This window comes from Mixophyes fleayi, chromosome 2 (genome assembly GCF_038048845.1).
Source record: "Mixophyes fleayi isolate aMixFle1 chromosome 2, aMixFle1.hap1, whole genome shotgun sequence".
NCBI lineage: Eukaryota > Metazoa > Chordata > Amphibia > Anura > Limnodynastidae > Mixophyes > Mixophyes fleayi.
The window spans coordinates 182507672-182531226 of NC_134403.1; the positions used below are offsets into that span (position 1 = coordinate 182507672).

Consider the following 23555-nt stretch of genomic DNA (forward strand, 5'->3'; position numbering starts at 1 on the left):
AAGTCTAAAGACCAAGAATAAGTGACATGGCTGGCCCTTCTTCATAGTATCCTCACGATGTGTAATACCTGAAGCGTTTTGTCACTTCACTGACTTTTTAAAATAGTGATTTCTTTGAAAAAGTAACTGAGGTGATGAAACGCTTCTGTTTTGAGGATACTCAGAAGGTCAGACAGCCATTCCACTTATTCTTGGACTTTAGACTTTTTATCATTATACCGACTGCCTGGACAATCGATGCAGCTGGGATTAGCGCTCAAATAAAAAACCTTAGGCTGAGTACACACTGGAGCATTTTCGTCCAATAATCGGGCAAATCAACCAACATATGACCGTTCGTTCAAGTCGGGTTAGTGTGTATAGTGACAATAGTGACACGATGGTCGAAAGTCGTGTCGATTGTCGGCTCATTTGGTTGGTCGTACTGTTTAATATTTTCAGACCAAGCCACCTAAGGATCATGTAGTGTGTATAAGTTTCCAGTCAATCCTCGAGCTGCGACTCCTTTGGCTGCGTGTGTATGTTAATTTCTGATGCCTGTACCAGTTCCACGTGGTGTGGCATTCTCGCATCACTCATTTGGTAATTAGGTGTTTCTAGCGGTAAAGCAATAGCAGGTGTCTATTGCATTAATGCGTACAGCATATGTCTGCCATTTTAATTAGAAACATTTGTCAGTACATTGTTGTAAAAAAACCAATGTTTCATTTATATGTGTATTGCTTATGTCTTCCTCTTTAATTATAGCTATGTGTCACATTATTGTACACTGAATACACATTAAAAAAAATAAGCAAAATATGTGTATTACATTTGTCTGCGTGTATAATTATATAAATTTTTGTATATGACACGTTTTTGTGTTTCCTATAGTTCTGTATAGATGTGTATTTTATATATGTCTGGTTGCATATTGGTACACCTGTGTAAATGGTAATGCATCTTGCTCCTGTGTTCTGTAACCCTTTACATGTACATTGAACATGTTTTATAGAACCTTTATTTACTTTTTAATGCATATATTTGTACAACACACAGAATAAACCCCACATTGTACATCCAACAGATTTATTGTTGAATTCTGAAAAAAAAACCCACTTTTTTATGAGGTTTGGGGTGGGTACTATTGAACACGCTCTGCCCTTTATTTAAATTTCTTGGGGATATCGTTACATGGACCTCATAAGTCGTTTCAGTGTGTACAAAACTCTAATCTTTGCTCATGACAACATGGCTGTGAAAAGTTGTTACCTGGGCAGTCGGTCTTTCGTTAATCATCTAAAGCATGACTAGTGTGTACACATTAATTGTCCGAGCGATCAGACCTTCGGTCGAAGGTAAAGTCGTTGTAGATAACACGTAGATAACAATTCTTTACTGTGTACCTAGCTTTAGAGCTGATGTGTCAGATCACCACTGCTACGGAAAGAGCAGAGAAGTGCAGAAGGGAGTCGGCAGAGTTCCCGCTGTATGTTAATGCTAAGGCCCTGATAAATACTGGGAGTATTGCATGTCACAGGATAGGGACCCCATCAATGTTCTATTATTGGGAATGGAGGCAATGTAGTAAATCTCTTAAATAGTGGAAAAGCCCTTTTTAAATAACTTCATTATATTAATTAGCTTATCTTAAATAAATGCATTATGAGCTGTCTGCACACTGACAGAGTTGATCAAATCATTAGGCTTTTGAATTTGAAATTTGATTGCCCATTGACTTGTGTACAGACATCAGCTTTGATCCCATCGTTTGGCTTGAGTGCCAAAATGTCTGTTCTTTGAAGTGTAACACACCATGTCTATGGACAAATAATCTACAGCTCTGTTCATTTGGCAATTAGTTTGATCAACTAGTTTTACTCAGCTTTAATTAACTGACTGATACTTGTAAGGTTTTGCTTAAATAGTTAGTAAATATTGTAATTATGATTCACAGGTTTTCCCAAGCCAGGACCCTTTGGACCGTGCAGACTTTAATGCTGTGGAATATATAAACACTCTCTTTCCAACTGAACAAGTGAGTCAAATTAGCAGGTAGACTATTACTATGAGAGATGTTAGTGGAAAATAATGTAGCCTGCTGTTGTTTCATGTAACTTGATTATTTGCTTTTCTACAGTCAGTGAAGGCGAAAAAAAATGGGCACACTTTACTGTACATACTCCATATAGGATTTTCCTTCTTATGTAACTAGTTAGGTAAAACAGTTTGAACTTACTACAATTCAACTTCACCTCACAGTTGATTGGCCGGACATTCTCTCTAGCAATTTTCAGAAACAGAGTAGGATTCATAGTTCTTTCAACTATGGTAACATTGTCCAGTTCCCCACACCAGCACTCTTTCCCCAACATGTTTGACTGTTGGTATCATCTAACAGTAGAATGCTGTGTTTGCCCATGCCATCCAAAAAATTCCACCTGTCACTCAACTGCCCATAAAACATTCTCCCAAAAGGTTTGTAGATCATCCACATGCTTTTTGGCATAGCGGTGGTTTCCACCTTGCTGCTCTCCCACAAAGCAGTTTTTTGCCCACACTCTTTCTGATTGCAAAGTCATGAACATGGACCTTGGGCATCACAGTGGCTCAGTGGTTAGCACTTCTGCCTCACAACACTGGTGTGTGAGTTTGATTCCCACCCAGGACCATATCTCCGTGGAGTCTGTTCTTCCTGTGTTTGCATGGGTTACCTTCCACGCTCCAAAAACATACTAGTAGGTTATTTGGCTGTTGCCAATATTAACCCTATTATATTATTAAACTCACTCTGCATTCTATTCATGGTAGAGTTATCTCTAATAAGGCATATACTTTGTTGCATAGCTAATTTATGTCTGTATTTCACATCATAAACTAAAACAGGACAACATGTTAAATGTTTGTTTTCTTTTCTAGAATTTTTTTTTACATTTGGTAGTATGCCCATAGCAACTAATCAGATTCTAGTTATCATTTATTTAGTACATTCTACAAAAGGATAGCTTGAATCTGATTGGTTGCTATAGGCAGCATCTCCACTTTTTCAAACCCGCAGTTAAGTAAATATACCCCTTAGACTCCCAACTGACCAGCCCCCAGAGGTAAAACGAGCATGAGCAATGGGAGAATGCTTGCTTAGCTGTACCAGAAAATAATATTTGAAAAAAGCATCTCTTCTTGTTTTACTTTGTAAGACTCCTTTCATAGTTAGCAGTTCGCCATTATCAAAGACAAAATAAGTTCTGGGGTTAATTATTATTTCTAGCAATCTAACAGTTTTATTACACAAGGAAAAAAGAAAAAGGGTAAACATCTGCTTGTAGCAAAGAAGTGAAGGGAAAGAAAAGCATGTCTTATTTATGTATGTTTAATGATGTCATAATCCACTGAAAGCAATTTCATGGGATTATGTTCCTAATAATCTGGACTAAATGAAAATTATGAATACTTGAGAATGTTTTATGCAAATGAAATGTTTGCATCCACTAGATGTCACTGTTCACCTTTTGTATACTCCTGTTATTACTATGTCAGGACAGTACAAACACACCATGGAGTCCCATCTCGCCTAATAAACTAATGTTCACTGTATTTGAATTTATTGGTCAGGAATTTTGTATAGTAAGTGTATGGTTAAAATATTGAAACGCATTCTACTAAGTGATGAGAGAGAGAATTATATAACCCTACACAATGACAAACATAATGGTGGGACAATTGTGTAAGAAAGTGCATGGGAAAAATAGTTATCTAACACGCAGACTCATATTTTGTCATTTTTGTGGTGCTGTTTACATTTTTATTTTTTTATTTTTTTTTAAGTCAAATGTGTTGCTCCAGCACTTTTGCTTGTGTTGCTATGGGTTGTGCAACTGTTGCTGCCTTTTTTCTAACACATGTTCTAGCGTCAGTCCCATTGAAAAGTGATGTCCTAGGCATCGGGCTCATTTAATAATAACAATTCTTATGTATAGTAAGGAGTAATCAGAAGTAATGTCATACCCAAAAATGCCACTTCTCCAAAATGTCTATGAGAAGATAAAGACAGAACAGTGCATAGACATGGTCTATTTCAGTGAGTAATACATTTGTAATCCTTTTTGTTTAGCATTTATTGTGGTCTGCATAAAGAATATATTTAATCGGCAATATAGAATGGATGTGCCATGGTTTTGTTTTCGTAGTTTTATCATTTGGAACATATAGATGTATTTATAAAACATTTTTCTTTCTAATTTGGTCTCCTTTTATGTATTTGGTCCCTCTCTTATTCAATGCACTTACTCAAAGGGGAAATGTGCCAATACCATCTGACAACAGCAGTACTCTGTTTTTCCAATATGAAGCCGTCTAGCAAGTTACGTTTCCATATTGGAAACTTGATTCATGTAAGACGGTTAAATATGCTTTTGTGTTTGCTGAAAATGTAAAATTATAAAAGTATTGCCAAAGCTTACAGTGATTGTTTTGTTTTCTCAACTACATTAAATGATTTTCACTAGTTTTAGGTTACATACATACTGCCCCCCCTCCACCCCTCCCTCCTTACAACCATTCTTCTAGAGCAGACTATTTTACAGGACTGCTAAATGTGAAATACAAGTTTACTTGTAAAATATTCATGAGTCTATCATGACGATATTTATGTTAAAGTTGTGATGATGGTAGATTTGTTTTCTATGGAGGAATATGGCATTTGTTTATTTATATATTTGTGAATGTTGTAAGTAGCTGTTATATGTTTACTGGTTATTAAACAGATTGCACTGGCCATATTTACTTTATAACCATGGTACAGCGCTGACCAATACTATGAGAGCTCTGACTCCAGGCTGGAAGCTGTTATATTTACAGCATCTCTAGCAGTTTGTGGAAGAAGTTTAGGTTAAGCACTTAATTTCTAAACATAGCGACACAGCAGAGCTTTGACTTTACTGAAAAGCTACTGTTATCCATAAATGGTTTAATGGGGGTTTCTGCTGTCACTAATGTATTGACTTCTATGTGTTTCCCTGCAACTATTACTAAACATTGCTCTTTCTTTCTTCTGTTCTTTTTAGCTAATTCTTTATAAACCAAGCATTGCTGTGGGATAGAACACAACTCTGCTGTATTACATCCAGAGAGCAGCACTGTGTCTTATCCCAGGGTAAGAGAGTGCACTATTCTAATGATACAGGCCTAAAAAGCAGAAGAAAGCAATAAGGCTAAAGCTGTGTATTTCCTGAGTTGCAAGAGGGTGTGTATAATACAATAACTGTGTCACCTGAAGGTGCAGCTCCTCTTGAACTGTTGTAACAAGTATGCTTTCTTTTGCAGTCCTTATCAAACATTGATGATGTTGTGAGCAAAATTCGTTTGAAAATAAGGTAAATTTTGAACATGAAACAAACTTCATAATAAAGCATATTTTCGTAGCATATAGAAATGTAACATTGCTGAGCACACAAAATACGCCTTGTGCGCAACATCTAGAAGTGTGATACACAGCTCCCTACTTTAAAATGTACAGTATAGTTCACTGTACATCTGGTATCAATATGGGCTATTTGCCTGCCATATAAAAGGTTTAATATCAGCCACTTAGGAAAGTGACTTCACTTGCAGCATTGTAGCAGTTAATGCTTTGTATTGCATTAATTTCTGTGTGCATGAACTTTCACTGATATGAGATACATTTGGGGAAAATTATAATAAAAGTCATAGTTACCTGCTGTCTGCTACACTGACCACTGTTGAAATGTTGTTGCATTTGTAACAAGTATGCTTTCTTTTGCAGTCCTTAGAATAATTAACCTTTTTGTTTTATAAAATATGATTTCCATATATATGGGGTCATGTAGGTACAGACAGAGGGGGCATCATTGGCTTTCTAGCAGATATACCCATTCTTTGCTGGTTTAAACTAATTCTATTTATTTTCACCAAACCCTTCTACATCTACTCACTATGTGATGCAATAAGATTGCTTACATTTTTATGTATTGTACTTGTTTATCTTTGTTTATTTGTCTTACATCAATATATAAAAGTGTCACAATAAAAAAAATCTGTGCAATAAAAATTGAATGTAAATGAGTTAATACGATTTATTCTGCATTAAATATATAAATATCATCACCTACAATTAAGATAATTGTAGTCCATCTCTCAGTGTAGTAAAAAACGATCTCCGAATCGATGTTGATATCCCTCTTTGATGTGAGCATCATGAATAAGCTAAGCCTATAGTTATTTGTGTTTTTATACTTGTCTCCTATGCACTGCAATAGCAGGAATGTTCACCATCAGTTCTGACACTGGAAGGCGGACCTCCGTTGTATTAAATGTAACAATTTCTCTCTTTTGTGTTACACTTTTTGTTCCTTTCACTTTTGCATTCTCTTCATTATGAGATTGCCTTTGGAGATTGTATTGAACTGCACTAGGTGAACAGACTTTGCAGAGTGCTTGGCACCATGCTAATCAAATGTTTGTTTTGCTAAGGTAAAATAAACGTAGCATGCATAGACTGAAAGGGGTGTATCCACAGCCGTCAAACTATCAATATTGTTTTTTAATGATTTCTTCAAAGCTTTGTTTCTTTGAAAGGTATTTTGCAAGTCAGTTATGGAATTCCAGTATGATATGATATATTTATATTTTTATCTTCAGACGTTTAGATGACAGCATAAGAACTGTGGTACGAGGCCAAACAAATGTAGGCCAAGATGGGAGACAGGTATGTACCAACGTCCTAATGCCAAGTTCATGAGTTTTTTTTGTGCTGAAGGAGCTGGAAAGAGAAATTACTTGTGGTGTCAAGACGTGACACATACATTCAGCTGTGCGATTAGTAAATGACTGACACTACATATGTTAAACAAATGGGCCTCTATACAGGCATTTAGTATCATTTACTCTCCCTCTCTCGCTGCGTCTCTCTCAGCTCTTCTACAGCTATTTAAAAGTAGCGAACTGAAATAACTCCCACGTCTATCTGGTGCAGCTTTAAGCAGAATCGGCTAAAAATATTCTGACCAAACTAAAACACAGATCCTGATAACGACCTCTTTTCATACATGGAAATAGCTGAGACTGGGTGTGAAAATTCCTTTGCAGGGTGTAGCATGTTTCCTTAAAATCTTTGGCACTTTGGCAATCATTTAATGTACACTAGACAGACAAGGACTTCAGACTTGTTGTGTTTTGATGTTCTTTGCTATGTCAGTTTTAATACTTTTTTATATATTTGTATAACATACTCCGAAGAAAAGATATAGAAGAAATAAAGCACTCTTCACATCATAAGTGCAGTGGTTTATTTTGTGATCATGCAGCATAAAACCTTCAATAGATTTTCAGTTGACAGCAGAGTGAAGAGATCCGGCCAACAGCCGTTTTACGTGCAGACACGCATGCTTTGTCAGGGCACATAGGATGTTAAGCCACGCCTCTTCACATCCTATGATATTGAGGTTCTAATTACAAGCCCACTCATTTCAAGTGTAAGCTTAATATGAAATCAGTGACAATAAACCTAATAGTTGTACCTAGTGCAAAATATTTGTCCTGTTTGTCACCTGTGCAGGGATGTAAATCTTTTTACCCTAGCAAAGGTGAGCAAATTGTGACTGCTATTATAATGATTATATATTTTAACTATTATTTATTTATTCATGTTCAACCTAGTAGCTGCCAGATACAAATGATATATAGTGATTGATGTAGAAACCTTTTTGTTGTGGTAAAGTATGTTTCAGAAACTGCATCCAGCAAGTTGCATCTTTACTGTATGAAGCATGCTTATGTCTTTTACTATAACTTTTAAGTTAATGTGTACATTATATTGAAAAATATTTGTAAATGGAGAAAAGAAAAATTGGTTTATAGTTTAATGCAAGCAACTAAACCATTGCTATCCTGAGCATACATACTATGAATTTTTATTTTTTTCCATAACTGTTTATAATTACCAATTTAAACAATTAATACATTTTAATAAACTGATAAACTACTCGATGTTGGTTTAGTGTTTCATCTACCAGGCATTAGCTGTAAACACATCCTGCAATGTACTTCCCAAGCTGGAGAAAGCAAAACATTCCGGAGCTAATAATTTGGGCAGATGTAGTTTCTTCCCCATAAAACATAAAACAGGCTTTGGAGGAAGTCAAAATTTCAAGCGATACGACGGCTGTTGTGCACATATATTTGTGAATGGGCAGCAGTATATAAGTGTATTATTTGTTGTTGTTTTTATTTTCATTTAACCATAAACGAAGGATTCAAGCACAATAAAACAATGTAGACAGATTAACTGAATGTGCATTTTATTATTTTTACTTGCATTTTTGTATATGACATCTCTGTTGCAAATATTTGACTAAATCTAGTAAGGGTTTGTTGTGCTTTCCGTGTTCATCCTTAAGTTGTGGTTAAAATGGAAATGGAGTAAAGGTGCAAGTGTATTGAACTATTGGTACATGATTGTAGTGTGTGTCAGCTAGGTGAAGTGAAGCTGTATATGTATAACAGGGGTACTAGAGTGATACACAGGTGCTGCAAGTACACATCCACTCTGTTCTTCTCTGTTCTTGTGTCTAGTAAAGCTGGGTACAGACTACTGCAGATGTGACTTCTGTACCTATTTTACCAATGACTGAAAGTCCCGATGAGCATGCAGATTTATGTGTACACATCTACACGATTTACCTTCAGATCTATGATCTTCATCTTTCCTAACCACCTGCTGAAAAGATCGTCACTCTGCACACTCTATAGAGATCTGCCTATACTGCTGGTCATGAGGACATGCACATTTCCACATTTGCCCAACATCGCTCCATTGCTGATCCTGATTTTTAAGAAGTTTATAAAAGCAAACAAGAAGTGCTTTGGTACGATAAAGCATGATTGTGGAAGCTTGCACATTAATGCGATATCTTAGCAAACAGTTGTTTATCGTGCAGTTGGCATGATAATTGGATGCTTTATACTTCTATCGTAACAAATCGGAACTGTAGTTAAAATTGTTAGTAATTGAACTGTGTGAAGAAAATGTAAAGCGTGTGGTATTCAGAGCATGTAGGATATATGGTCCTCTGAGAGAGATCAAAATAAATGAAATACAGAAGAACTTGGAGGCAGCATATGTATTTGTTCAGTTGGCAGTTATGAGCAACTGTCTGTGCATGGCCCTCCTAGCCAGGAGTAATTGTTCCCTTTTGGCCTGTTTTCTTTTGAGTATGATGATGCCTTCAAATATAATGTGTGGATGGGTGTAACTAAATGGTGACATTTATGTCATCTTTGTGCATCATGTACAGCTAATTACAATGTTACATTCTGCTTGAATCGTCTGACTAGGTCGAGTCAATGCGTTGTTACAATAATTTGAAGCTTCAGGTCATGGAGACTTTTCTGAAAACTTGGTGTGGTCTCCTAGCATGGCTAAGAGGCCCATGTGAAGTCCCTGAGAAAGAGCTAAATAAATGATTGCAGGAATATCAAAGGTGAAAAAAAAGATAGGAAACATATTTTTAAAACCATTCCAAAAGGGTTGTGATTTACAGGAAAATAGCAGCAGCAGCATTTACTGGTCACCATATTTTAAGTTTGTAGTTGATGATATAGCGTTTCAAGAAATTATGGTTTACAGTGTCCATAGGGCCCTGCTCCCCAGTGGTGGATTTGCTGACAGTCTGACATGTAATTTGCTATATACACTTATACACACTGAATTAGGTTATGCCTCTTAGAAGCTGAATGGCTGATTTGCTTAAACGTGAAGGCATTGCATATCCGATCTATAAAGATATATCCCGGCTTATCATTCAGGAGCACAGAGCTAACATGTCTAGAGAGCCCTTAGCGTTGGTGGTTTCCGTTTTCCATATCTTTTGACCTGAATGGTGCTGAAATTTCCCATCCCATCCCATAGTAGTCTGGATTTTTGGCAAAAATTGCCATATACAGTGGCCAAGAAACAGAGCATTGGCCTTTTTATGTTTATTCACTTCAAAATCTACAGCAGTGGACCCCAGAATTCAACCCCTGAGGTGATTGTCCTGTTCATGTTTTATTGTAGCAGTCTATCTTTCAACAGATTTTCACTTTTTGCATTAGCGGTAAAAAGTTTTACTTCTGCCCAGTCTTTTATTTTTCTTGCACCCTGAAAAGAAAAAGTTCCTGTGGCAACCGTGACCTCTATCTCTTCAGTCAAATCTTCTACACCAAGGACAATTGTCCATCCAGATCTAGAAGGCTATCAAGCGATCGCTGCTCAGAAATAGACATTTCAGAGAAAGTAATTGACACACCTCTGCAGGCAAGAAAAAAAGAGCTCTCCTGTGGTCTATTCTAAAATAAAATTTGGAAGAAGTTAATCATGTGGTGTGAGTCAATAGTGCATCAAGCTTTGGCTACTATTGTACATATTCTTGATATGATGATATTCTTTTATTCAGGATGATCTTGGCAAAGGTTTTGCTCTCTTAACTCTAAAGGTACAGATATCTGCAGTCTGTGTCTTGGTAAATGGACATTGTTTGACTCGGAACAACTTTTTCTATCCATTTTTTTTTTTTTCAAGCAGTTAAGAGAATTTATCCTCATAGTAAGTCCTGTAAATCCTGTTGTACCACCATGAAATCTCAATTTAGTTATCAACACTGATGTCTGATCACTTTTCAAGAGGTTTCCTTAAGGTGGCAATTACTTCTGCCCATAGAATTGGAGAACTGCAGGCTTCTCTGCAGGATTAGAAAAGTAATTTCAAAGGCAAATCCTGAACAAGAGCAGTCATAACTTCTTGAGCACATATGATTCAGGCTTCAAAGTGGATCTCTGCAAAGTCATCCATTCATACCTTCAACAGACATTTATCTACTGGAGGTAAGATCATCTGCTGATACTTAATATTGGAGACACATTCTCCACACACCTGCTTAATAAAATTGACCTTGGTTACACAGCATACATGGCTGATCTGATGTTTGCTGTCCTCCCTGCTTGGGTACATCCTATTGTACTGGCTGCCATGGAGGAAAAAAGTGGATAATTTGTATATCCTGAATAATGGACAAAACCTCATGCAGACTTTAGAATGCTTTGCAGTAGTTCCTATATTAGGGGGTAACATTAGGTTACACTCTGCTTTTGATAATTCTAATGCCTCCACAGAAGCCCAATTGATCATTTTCACACATACAGTGGAGTCCATAAATATTAGGACATCGACACAATTCTCATACTTTGGGCTCTATACATCACCACGATAGATTCTAAATGAAACAAACAAGATGTGCTTTAACTGCAGACTTTCAGCTTTAATTTGAGGGAATTTACATCCAAATCAGGTGAACAGTGTAGGAATAACAACGGTTTCTATATGTGCCCTCCCACTTTTTAAGGGACCAAAAGTAATGGGACAAACTAAACAATCCTACATCAAACTTTCACTTTTTAAGATATTACCCGAAACACTTCAGAATTCATCCTGCTGCTTTTGTCAGCAATCACATCATCAATAACTACAAGGGAACCAGTTCCATTGGCAGCCATCCATGCCCACGCCATGACACGACCACCACTATGCTTCACTGATGAGGTGGTATGTTTTTGATCATGAGCAGTTCCTTTCCTTCTTCATACTCTTTTCTTCCCATCATTCTAGTACAAGTTGATCTTTGTCTCATCTGTTCATAGGATGTTGTTCCAGAACTCTATTGGCGTTTTTAGATGTTGTTTGCCAAACTCTAATCTGGTCTTCCTGTTTTTGTGGCTCACAAATGGGTTACATCTTGTGGTGAACCCTCTATATTCACTCTTGTGAAGTCTTCTCTTGATTATTGACTTTGACACATATACACCTACCTCCTGGATAGTGTTCTTGATTTGGCCAATTGTTGTGAAGGGGTTTTTCTTCACCAGGGAAAAAATTCTTCTGTCATCCACCACAGTTGTTTTCCGTGGTCTTCCGGGTTGCTGAGCTCTCCGGTGCGTTCTTTCTTTTTTTTTTTTTTTTTTTAACTCTTTATTTTCAACAACAACATGAGTTACAAACAATATATAATGGGGATGCCATGATCTCTGTTCAAAATAGATCAGTAAAAACCTAGAAAATGAGAACACATAAAGTAGTCTAACGCAACAAATCCTAAGTCCACACTATAAGTAAAGATATATAATATGAACTATATGCCTCATAGAATCCTGTTATTATAAAACACTATGTTGTTATGTTTTTCCTTATTTTTTATTGAAAAAAAAAAGGGAGAAGGGGAAACAATAGGAAAGGAAGAAAGATTAAGAAAGGAAAAAGTTAAGGGGGGAGAGGAAAGGAAGGGTAACTCGGCATGAGCCTTCCGAGGGAGGCGTAGCCGGAACACCGCCCTCCCTGGGAGGGTACACAGCCTGTACTGAGGAATATGTAGGAAATACAATTTACTGAGTGGCGGGCATTGACGTTTGGTGGAAAGAATACCAGAAGTCACACACCTTGTGAAAGTGTGGTACTTTGTCATGGAGGAGACTAGTGATGTATTCAATTGAGGCCATATACCAAACCCGGGAGACTATGCTATGGAGGCTTGGAGGGGAAGGAGATTTCCACTCCTTCGCTATCTGCAAACCTGTAGCGGCACAAATATGTTGCACAAGCTTATCTCCGTGTTTGTTAAGGGATCTGATCCGAGAACACAGCAACATAACCAGAGGGTCCGGTAACACCTCGATCTCTAATATTTTTGTGATGAGGTCAGCAACCTGGGACCAAAGATTAGATATGCTAGGACACGCCCACCAAATGTGATAGAATGATCCCACCTCCCCGCAACCCCTCCAACAAAGATCTGAAGTGCCTGGGTAGATTATGTGTAGCCTCGCAGGCACTAAGTACCATCTTGTGTACACTTTGTATGTGTTCTCTCATATTGATGTGTTGATGGAGATCTTAGAAATCCTAAGTCTGAGCTGGGTCCATCTCTCCTGTCCCAAGGTTTTGCCTGTATCCCGCTCCCAGGCCGTCTCAAATGGTTCAGTGAGATCAGATCCTGGGTTCAGGAAGGCATGGTAAATCAAAGATATCAGTCCGGGGGCTCCAATACGATTTATACAACTCCTCTCAAATGGTGTGGGCGAACATAATTTGGAAGTCCTACAAAGTGATTGTATGAAACCTCTAATTTGGATATACGCAAAGTGCAAGGACTAAGAAAGACCCTTTTTTTCTCTCAAGTCTGAAAAAAAAATGTTTGGGGAGCATATTATCCTAATATATGAGAAAACTGGGTAATACCCGCTTCCTGCCAAGGACGTGCGTGTGTCTTGAGATTCCCAGCCGGGAAGTCTGGATGATGCCACAACGGGGTAAGAGGGGAGGGGAGCGAGGTAAGCTGCCATTTTCTGTGCAGTTTGTCCCAAATGTTAAGTGTAAACTGAATAGAAGGGTGAGCATAGATTGAGGCCGGTCTCTGACTCCAAGGAAGCCAAGGAAGTGAATTCAAAATATGATCTGGTATAAGTGCGTTTTCTAGGTCAACCCACCTCTTGGTCCCCGGGGCAGACTGCCAAGAAATGACATGGCTGAGATTGACTGCATGATAATAACGATCAAAAAGCGGGAGCCCATATCCTCCCGAGTGGGTGATCTTAGCTAAGCATGAACGTTTAAGTCTCGACTTTTTCCCTTGCCAAATTAATCTACCACAGATTGATTGCAGATTAGCTAAAAAAAAAGTCCCTGGAACTGGTATGGGCAGAGTCTCAAACAGGTACAAAATTTGCGGTAGAACATTCATTTTTATGACACTAACCCTACCGAACCAGGAGATAAAGAGCGGATCCCACTTTATAAGATCTCTTTTTATGGATTCAAGAAGAGGAGTATAATTAGCCTGGAACAGCTGTCTAAATTCTTTCGTGATTTGAACTCCTAAGTAGCGTAACGCTTTGGGACGCCATTGAAATCTAAACGATGATTCAAGCGCGGTTTTAGTTACGCTGGAAACTTGTAGAGAGAAGGCCTCCGATTTGGAGTTGTTTATCTTATAATCTGACATAAAGCCATACTCTAAGTTCCTTAAGCAGGTTTGGGAGCGAAATTAGGGGATTAGAGAGTGTTAATAAAACGTCGTCAGCGAATAACGAAATTTTAAAGTGATGAGGACCGATCCGAATTCCTGTTATATCTGGGTTTTGTCTGATGGCGGCTGCCAATGGTTCAATGCTTAGAGCATACAGTAAGGGAGATTGGGGGCATCCCTGTCTTGTGCCATTGCCTAAAGAGAGAGCCCGGGACAATAGACCGTTTGTCAGTACACACGAGAAGGGACGATGATATAAAGCCTGGATGGCCGATAAAAATGCCCCATTCAGTCCAAAGTGACTAAGGGTTCTGAACATGAAAAGCCATGAAAGCCTGTCGATGGCCTTTTCGGCGTCTAAAGCCAAAACAACTGATTGAATCTTATTCTGGTTGACATGGGCAATAATATCTATTGTGCGTCTGGTATTGTCTAAGGCCTGTCTAGAGGGAACAAATCCTACTTGGTCAGGAAAAACTAAAGCAGGCATATAAGCATTTAAACAATTCGCTAGTATTTTAGAGAACAGTTTGATATCGGCATTAATTAATGAAATAGGACGATAGCTAGAACAGCACGTAGGGTCCTTGTTTGGTTTGGGAATCACCACTATGGTAGAGCGAGTGGATTCATCATGAAATTTACCTCCTGACAGTATATTGTTAAACAAATGGGTTAAGTGAGGCACCAGCTCTTTAGAAAAAGTTTTATAGTATGACATCATAAATCCGTCGGGGCCAGGGGCTTTAGATTTTTTCTGAGTTTTCAACGCTAGTGTCGCCTCCTCAGCTGTGATGTCTTCATTAAGGGTTGAAGCATGGTGAGGAGTTAGTGTGGGCAGAAAGCATTTCTCTAAATATGAGTTAATCGCTTGAAAGGGAGCTACCGGAGTAGTCTGGTCTTTATGGATGTTATATAGATTTTCATAATGGCTATGAAAAGTGTCATTAATTACTCTGGGATCATAGGACAAGTTCCCGTTTTTATTTCTGATTGTAGTGATTGTTTGGGAAGCCCGCTTAACTCTCAATCTTTTGGCCAAGAGTGTATCGGCCTTGTTTCCTTTCTCATAAAAAGTTTGGTTAAGCCATCTTAGCTGACGTTCTGTTTTTTCTACAAGGATCGATTGTATTTCTCCTCTAATCTTTTGTATATTTTGTATTAATGAGGGGGAATTAGACTCCTTATGTGCAGTTTCTAGCTTTTTAAGTTGAAGGGATAGCTTGTTAAGGGTCTCGCTACGTTCTTTTTTTCTGCGAGAAGCAAATTGAATAATGTCCCCTCGAATAACCGCTTTATGGGCTTCCCAAATTGTGGGATCGGGACCTCCAAGCTGGAATTATTCTCAAAATATTTTGTGATAGTCGGCTATGGTATCTTTAAAACCCGAAATTTAAAGGAGGGTCTTATTTAACTTCCAAGAAGTTTTGTAAGTGATAAGATGGAGTGGTCAGACCAGGTGTTGGGGACAATATCAGCCTTTTTTATGTGCTGAAATATGTTTGAACACCCCATAAACATCTATCCGAGTATAGGATTGGTGAGGAAATGAGTAAAACGTGTAGTCTCTAGATGTAGGATACAATGCTCGTCAAAGAGACCGGCCTCAGTCACAAGTTTTTGCAAATTTTTTGTGAGAGGAAGGAGGGGAGGAATGTCTGTAGACTGATCTGTCTAAAGAAGGGGACATAACGGTATTAAAATCCCCTCCTAACAGGAGCAGGCTTTTTCTGGAGTGGTGTAGTTCCGAAAAAAAGTGTTTGAAAAAGGCTGTCTGACCTGTGTTAGGAGCGTATATGTTGGCGAAGGTTATGTCAAGATGCCCAATCTTTCCCGTCAGAATGAGAAAGCGGCCTTCAGGATCGTCCTTGACTGCTGACATGACAAAGGGTACCGTATTGCGAAGGAGAATGGCAACACCATTTTTCTTTGCAGGGTGAGAGGAGTAGTAGGTCGTGGAGAATCTCCTTGAGGACAAGGAGGGATGGCCACTAGCTTTGAAAAGAGTTTCCTGCAAAAAAAATCTCATTTAGTTTATGCAGTGTGTGAAATAACAGAACGTTTTTGAGGGGTGTTTAACCCTTTAACATTAAGAGAGAGAGTTGTGAGAGACATGTCAATTGTTCTAAGGAGAAACACCTGGAATAGTTATGCGAACTAACAGGCTGTAATGCCGAGAAGAGAAAAGGGAAAGGAAAGAGGGGTAGGAAAGGCGGGAATAGGGAAGACAAAAAAGGGGAAGAATGAAAGGATATAATAAGTGGGGGTAAAGGTGTAGGTTCGGACCTCCGAGGCAGAGGGGAAACCTACTGGGACAGTGCCTAAGAAACAAAGAACAAATAATTAGGCAAGGTATACAGTAATTTATGCCAAGGCACAAAGTGTGGGAATGCTTATAACTCTTGAGCCTTAATATACTAAATATATAAATCCCAGTATGGGCGGGTGCGCGGCTAGGAGGACCTAGAGAGTCCCCCGTCCATCTGTATATAAAACAGTGCATATAAATATCAACAAAACTAGCAACCAGGAACATCCGCACCTAAAAATGGTGCAGTAGAAAATGTCAACACGAAGAAATCAACATTTGAACAGACCGTAAACAGAGCATAGTAGAATATATGCATTGGGAGAGGAAAAAACAATGGCTTCCCGAAACCGGAAGTGCGGCAGATGGGCTGCGGTCATAAACTCCAGACCGCGGTTTCTGACAAAAACAAAGGCCCCGGGTACTCGGAGCGGCAGGAGATGCGGTGAGTGCCCCCAAGCCCAGATACACCATCGGCTTGGTGCGAGCCAGCGGGAGAGGTCCTGGGGAAGCGCCGCTTATCAGCAGGCGCGGAGGCCAGCTCCGTGGACGGCACTGGAGGCAGGCTGCCGCTTTGGCGCTGCGGAACAGGTCCCCAAATGGCTCTTTAGGAGCCCGTTAAAATGGGCTTTGCTTGGGAGAGGGTCCTGGGTGGGAAAGACGGCTGGAAAAGGGAGAAATAAGCTCTTTTATCATGGAGCTCCCACGGGCAGCCACCTTCCGTTTTGGTGACGAAGCCACGCCCCTGTGTTCTTTCTATTTAAGAATGTTCCAAACAGTTGATTTGGCCACACCTAATGTTTTTGCTATTTCTCTGATGGGTTTGTTTTGATTTTTCAGCCTAATGATGGCTTGCTTCACTGATAGTGACAGCTCTTTGGATCTCATATTGAAAATCGACAGCAATGGACTCCAAATGTAAATGTCACACTTAAAATCAACTCCAGACCTTTTACCTGCTTAATTGATGATGACATAACGAGGGAATAGCCCACACATGTCCATGACATAAGTTTTGAGTCGATTGTCCGATTACTTTTGGTCTCTTAAAAAGTGGGAGGCACATATAGAAACCGTTGTAATTCCTACACCGTTCACCTGATTTGGATGTAAATACCCTCAAATTAAAGCTGAAAGTCTGCAGATAAAGCACATATTGTTTCTTAGTTTCATTTCAAATCCATTGTGGTGGTGTATAGAGCCCAAAATATGAGAATTGTGTCAATGTCCCAATATTTATGGACTTGACTGTACCCAACAGACTTGTTTATATACTGTTGGAAGGTCTCTCAGGCTAGTGTTAGTGATTACACCTTTTTACACGTCTACAATTCCTACTTTAATATTTTATGGTGCAGCCTCGCCATTCCCACCTAGTAGTACAGGCAGAAAAAGAACAAATTACATTGTTTGACTACATCCTACTAAATGATTTGGCAGTGTACAGTCAAATTGTAGATGTCATTTCTAAATATTTAGTAAATAATGCCTCCTGTTTCGCTCATAGGGAATCTTCTTTGTTCCTGAAGTAGTCCATAGGGATTAAAAGTAAAAAATAACCTAGCAGAACAATGGTGCTTGATTCTCTCAGAGTTGCAATGAGAATGAATTAAGGGATCAATATGTGAACAGCCAATCAGAACAGTTTGTATTTGATTAACTGGAGCACATTGAACCATCAAGGTCAATGAAGTTCATTCATTTGTGCCATAGCTCTGTTCTGGGGTTTTTTTTTTGTTTGGTTTTTTTTGTTGAGTAAAAAAGATTTAATGCTTATGGGCTACTTCAAGAACCTAAACAGAAGACTCGCTGTGGAGGAACCAGGAACACTATCTCTATAACCAGTCGTCAAAGTGGAAAATAGCTGTATGGAATTGGATAGTTTTGCAATGAAAGCAGTATGAGAAGTGGCAGTATGGCATACCTACCACCCTAATATCCAAGTAAGAGTTAAATAATAAGGTAAATAAGGGGTTTTAGGTTTTTTTTTATTTTTATTTTTATTAAAACACTTTTTCTACAGTGTATGTGGTACTATTGTGAAATTGCATATTTTAGTGGTCCTTGGCTGCCAGACCTTGCTGGCACTTGTAGTTCCACGATAGTACTTCTAATCATTTATTCAGGGTTACCAGGATGAGTCCCAGTAATATTCAACATGGATCTGGTTGTCCCTGGGGAAGGGTAGTGTCTTTTGCAGTCTTGATTACTCTTGGGTAGTTCAGCCCCGTACTGACCAGGTTGGGGTTGGTTTCAGATCATGACACCACCTCTTGCTGGGTGTCTTATGTTCTAGTATGATCAGCCCAGTCTGGCTTAAATGCGGTTGCTGCTTCTGCAGAGGGACCCCGCATATGTCCCAATGCTTTAGTGGTAACCAACCAAGGCTCTAACACTGTTGCAGGTTTCTTCTTTTGCGGAAGGAGGGAGAGAGGCCCTGCTGTTTCTGTACGCCTGTTTACAGCAGTCTTTTGAGACCTGCAATAGTTTAAATAGTCTTCTCATACTCTACTTGACTTACATGCCCCAGCTCTCCAGGCATAAGTGCAAGTTACATCAAACCTGACATTTTTCTGCTCAAGCGCAGTGCTATAAAGCATGTTTTTGGGCCGCAGTCCAACTCAAAATCTGGCCCTAATTGATAGGTTTTTTTTAAAAAAAAAAAAGCTTAATTTTGACCTTTTTCTGTTTGAATTATATCAACAAGTTTTCAAACTGCTTAAGACTGCATCTTCATTTTTATTTTTCATTTTTGTTTTGTGTTGTAGAATAGCCGCATGTCAAAACTGAAAAATCTGCCTTTTGTTTTTTTTTCTAACCATGAGTGTGTGTTTGTTTTTTTTCTTGTTGTTTTTTTTTTTTTTTTTAAAGAAAGTAGTCTAGCCAATTCAAAAAATGTTTGTTTAATTTATATTCAATCACTATTTTTTATGCCGAGGCATTTCTTCTTATAATAGATAAATAAAATCCCTGCCGAATACATGAAACCTGTTTTCATGGAATCACATTCTGCATGTTTGATTATTTTTCTATGTTGTGTTATTATTTGGATACATTCTTATCAATTTTTATATAAAATATTTGTTGCAACACTTGCATTCTGTGTTAAACATGTCTTGATTAGAAACTTTTAAATGCTAAAATGCACTGGAGTTCAAATCACCTGTTCACTGTGTGTTAATAAAGTCAGATAAATGCCGTATAAACTTGAGTCCAAAAATAATTTAAACGAATAAACCTGTATATACACACCTTCTGCCAAGCATTTGCTTTGTGTTTATTTCTATGTTTGCCTGCAGTGTTCAGAGGAATCAACAATGAAATGGAGTTCTAGTGCTTTGTATTTACATAGTACACTATGCTGCAGGGAAGCTTTAAGAATACTCTCTATTAGAAATGAGGACAAGTACAAGATTTACTTTTTGTTTTCAACAGATGTTGTTCATTACCAATGTGTAAAGGGCTTAGGTGCCCGATTCATCTTCAAACGCAAATTGCATCTAAAAAAACTTGCATGTAACTTGTACACATTGACATCCATATTCAAATACAAGCGTATCTCAAGATACGTTGCCATTTGAATCTGTCTCTGTTTATACGTTACTTGTCATATGTAGACCGTCGACATATGGTGCAGGATATGCATATGTGCAACATAGGGGGGTATTCAATTGTTAGCGTTAACGGAAAAAAACGAGCGCTCAAAAAATATTACCGTTTATACGGTAATATTGCGCGAGAAAAGCGTTAATACGGTAGTTTACTTGTGGAAATTCAGCTCGACGCTCAGGGAGCGGCGAGCTGAAATTCCGCGAGTAATTACCGTGTTAACGGTAAGATTTTTTGAGCGCTCGTTTTTTTCCGTTAACGCTAACAATTGAATACCCCCCATAAAGTCCCATCAGAACGCATGCAATTTTTTTTTTACATAATTATAAAAGAAATTACCAACTTGTAATACTATAATTATTAGTAAAAATGTGTTTTAAGAAGGAAAAAAAAATTATTTTCTCTCTTCCTTGCATACACTAGTTCTGTGCAATTTAGTGGCATGCATACATGTAGTCATCACTATCAGTTGGAACTTTAACCTGCCCTGTAGCTGGTGCAAATGATATAACTAAAAAAACACATATCAACAAGATGTTTCGCGCTTCAGTCATCTGCATCCGTGTTAGCACGCCCTTACTGTACCTGGGCTATGTTCATTCGCCCCATCCCTCCCCCGTTCTGCCCTTCAAATCGTAGACAGTAGTAGGTGTAATTTGCGTTCAGACATGAATTACATGCAGTTGCATTCATTGGTGTAAAGTCCGTTTATGAACATACGCAGAGATATTTCCCGCGAGATATGACACGCAAAGGGACTTGTGTCCAAAGGTGGATCAGGCCCGTAATGTCTAAAAAAAAAAAATTGAGTCAGGGCAAGTATATTTTAGTTTTCTCTCTGTATAGCATGTGAGTGATAACATTAAAATATGGTTTAGTTGAAGACGTAAATCTAAATTAAAGTGAAATAAATTCACTGTTTCCACAACACTTTATAAAAACAAAACCATTTCCATGTTACATGGTTCATATTAATTTCTATATTTGCATGTACTATAGTATCATCATCCTCATCAACCTTTTATTATATAGCACTAGCAATTTCCTAGAGCTTTACATTTGGGGGGAAAAACCATACTGGGTTGCAGACAGAGAGATGAGAGGGTCCTACTCGCAAGCTTACAAGAGGGTAAGTGCTTCATAGTGCATATTGGCCTTGCCAGATTGCAAAGGTAAAATGTGCTTAGTGGCCTATATGATTCAGTCACACAGCAATATTGGTAAAAGATTTGTTGTATAAAGGTACTATATGTATGGCTGCTGCTATATTGCTTGCAGTGCTTACATATGACTAGCATTATCATGCAGGTGGCTGTGTACATGTTCTCATTACATTATGCTGAAAATCTACATGTTCTATTAGACTATGTGCTTTTAGAATGTGAGCTAAATGAATACTATGCCATATGGAGCAATGTTTCCTGTGTTGTATAGTGTCTCTAGATTTTTCCAGTGTTTTGGGGGATGGGAGAGCCATGGAATCACAAAGGACATTACTGTTTCTGGTAAGTGGCCCATTATACTCTCTCTCTTTCTCTTCCTATGGTGCGCTGTCCCCTGACTTCCACCACTCTCCCTTAGTGCTCTGTATACCTCCCTGTGATCCTGGCCCCTGACACCCTTCCCTCTCCCTGTTTAAAATAAAAACAAGATAAACAAGAATGCTCTGAACACCTGGTGAGTGAAACATTTGCTATTAAAACTTATTGTAAATGGTCCTGAAATGGAGTAACTTGTTTCCTTCGGTCCATTTTTCTAAAGCATGCACGAATTCAAAAATATAATGTAAAAACCCATGTCACTTTTGCATTTCTTTTTCAAACTCCTGGAGCCAAGTGGATTATAATCTTATAATACATAAGTGTTGCTAAAACATGTACAAATTCCTGTCAATATTTTCTTTGTAAACAGTGAGTTCTGAAGTACTTACATATGTTTTTCATTGGGAAAACGTGTATACAAGGTAGTAATGAACCCTTACTGTGCAAACTAGATAGTAGAAGTCACCCTGGTTTGCTGTGTCTGTATACACTACTCTTGTGTGACCAAATTCTTCTTCTTTACTACCTAAAATTTATAAAAACAACTTAGTATGATACTATGATTAGTATCATTTTCTGGTGGCGATTATTCCACCTCATTTATTAGCTTACCCAACTAGCAGAGCATGTTATTCCATCCCAGGTACCCCTGTAGTTTGAGAGAACTCGCCAGCACAGCAACAGCTTCTTGTCTACATGTTGATAGTTAGCACAGTTTAAGCATAAAATGTTCTGTGCCAGTTTCAAGCACATGCGCTATTTGCGCAGACTTGCATATGAGTCCTATCATTGTCACTGTCTGGGAACATTTCTGTGGTAGATGAAGCATTGGACGCCTGGCAGTGGCGAGTTTCCCAAGTTCTAGAGATCTTTGGTAAGGAACCATCAGAGTTCTGCAAATTCGTGAGAGGGGAAATGTAAGCCAATAAAATAGATTTTTAGGTACAATTATCCTTCACTGATTTAGTCTTCAATTCCTAAATACCTACATGCAATGCCTGTTGCCTATGGGTAATTTTCGTCTCTTGCAATGTAAATCTACAATCCCCTAAAATTAAAATTTTCACCTATTCCACACTTCAAAAATACACCCTTGGTAGATCCGATGAGGTTTAATTTAGTTCATGCATTCAGACTATAATTTGGTCCTTATCCAGCAGCATTTTCCAACAGTACCTATTAATATTGATCCATATGGGAATTGTCTATTTGATCCAATCTGATCTAAAATTATGAAATTTGGCCTTTGACATCTCTGCTTGCATGGGTACATTAGAGCATAATACTAACAAGGCCTTGGCTCACTCATGTCATGTCTTGACTGTGCTATAGTTTTATCTTAACTGCCTTCCACAAATTGTTCCCACGTCATTCCTTTTGGAATACTGCTTACAGGATCATTCACTTTACCACCTGCACATCCTCTTCATTTTAGTTTTCATCAATCAAGCAGATGTTCCAGATAAACTGATCAACATAGAAAGATCCTGCAAGATTGGTGTGCTTTATAGACCATACACAGTGCAATTTGTGACCAATCGCATGTAAAACAACCCAATTTGTCTGACAGAATCATAGCTTGTATGGACAACTTAAGCAATAACTAAAGTCTCAGAGAAGCTTTCCTTGACTCTTCTTTGACTTCCTGGACCAGTCTGCCCCTCAAACAGGCCACAATTATTGCAATAGAAGCTTGAACATGTTTAACACCATGTGTTCATTGTATGTGCTATACAAGAACAGTGAGCACAAATGTTTATTATCCGGTTAAGATTCCTCCTAAGCGGTTTGTTTAGAAGTTGCCCTTGTGAAATATCTGTCTCGCCAAATCTCTAGTCGATACTTTAATTTCTCAACAATGAAAAAGGATATGTTAATTTTATGGCCACTGTGGTGGTCTATAATTCCACACAAGGGAAACTTATTGCACTGATCTTGTGAAACATTACTTGAAGATCTATAAAATACAACACATAGATAGTGCTTTGATTTTACTTGTTGTGCCAGTTCAAGAACCAGTATAAGCAACCTGAGATGCATTGTCATTTC

At 38.4% G+C, this 23555-nt stretch overlaps 1 protein-coding gene across 1 annotated transcript in view; it reads left to right on the plus strand.

Annotated features, from left to right (window-relative positions):
• Positions 1-23555, plus strand: part of VPS53 (VPS53 subunit of GARP complex) — a 147462-nt gene that overhangs the window by 1580 nt on the left and 122327 nt on the right. The window contains exons 2-4 of the mRNA XM_075195055.1: positions 1937-2017; positions 5302-5351; positions 6637-6703. Coding sequence (XP_075051156.1) covers positions 1937-2017; positions 5302-5351; positions 6637-6703 — 198 coding nt within the window. The remainder of the gene's footprint in view (positions 1-1936; positions 2018-5301; positions 5352-6636; positions 6704-23555) is intronic.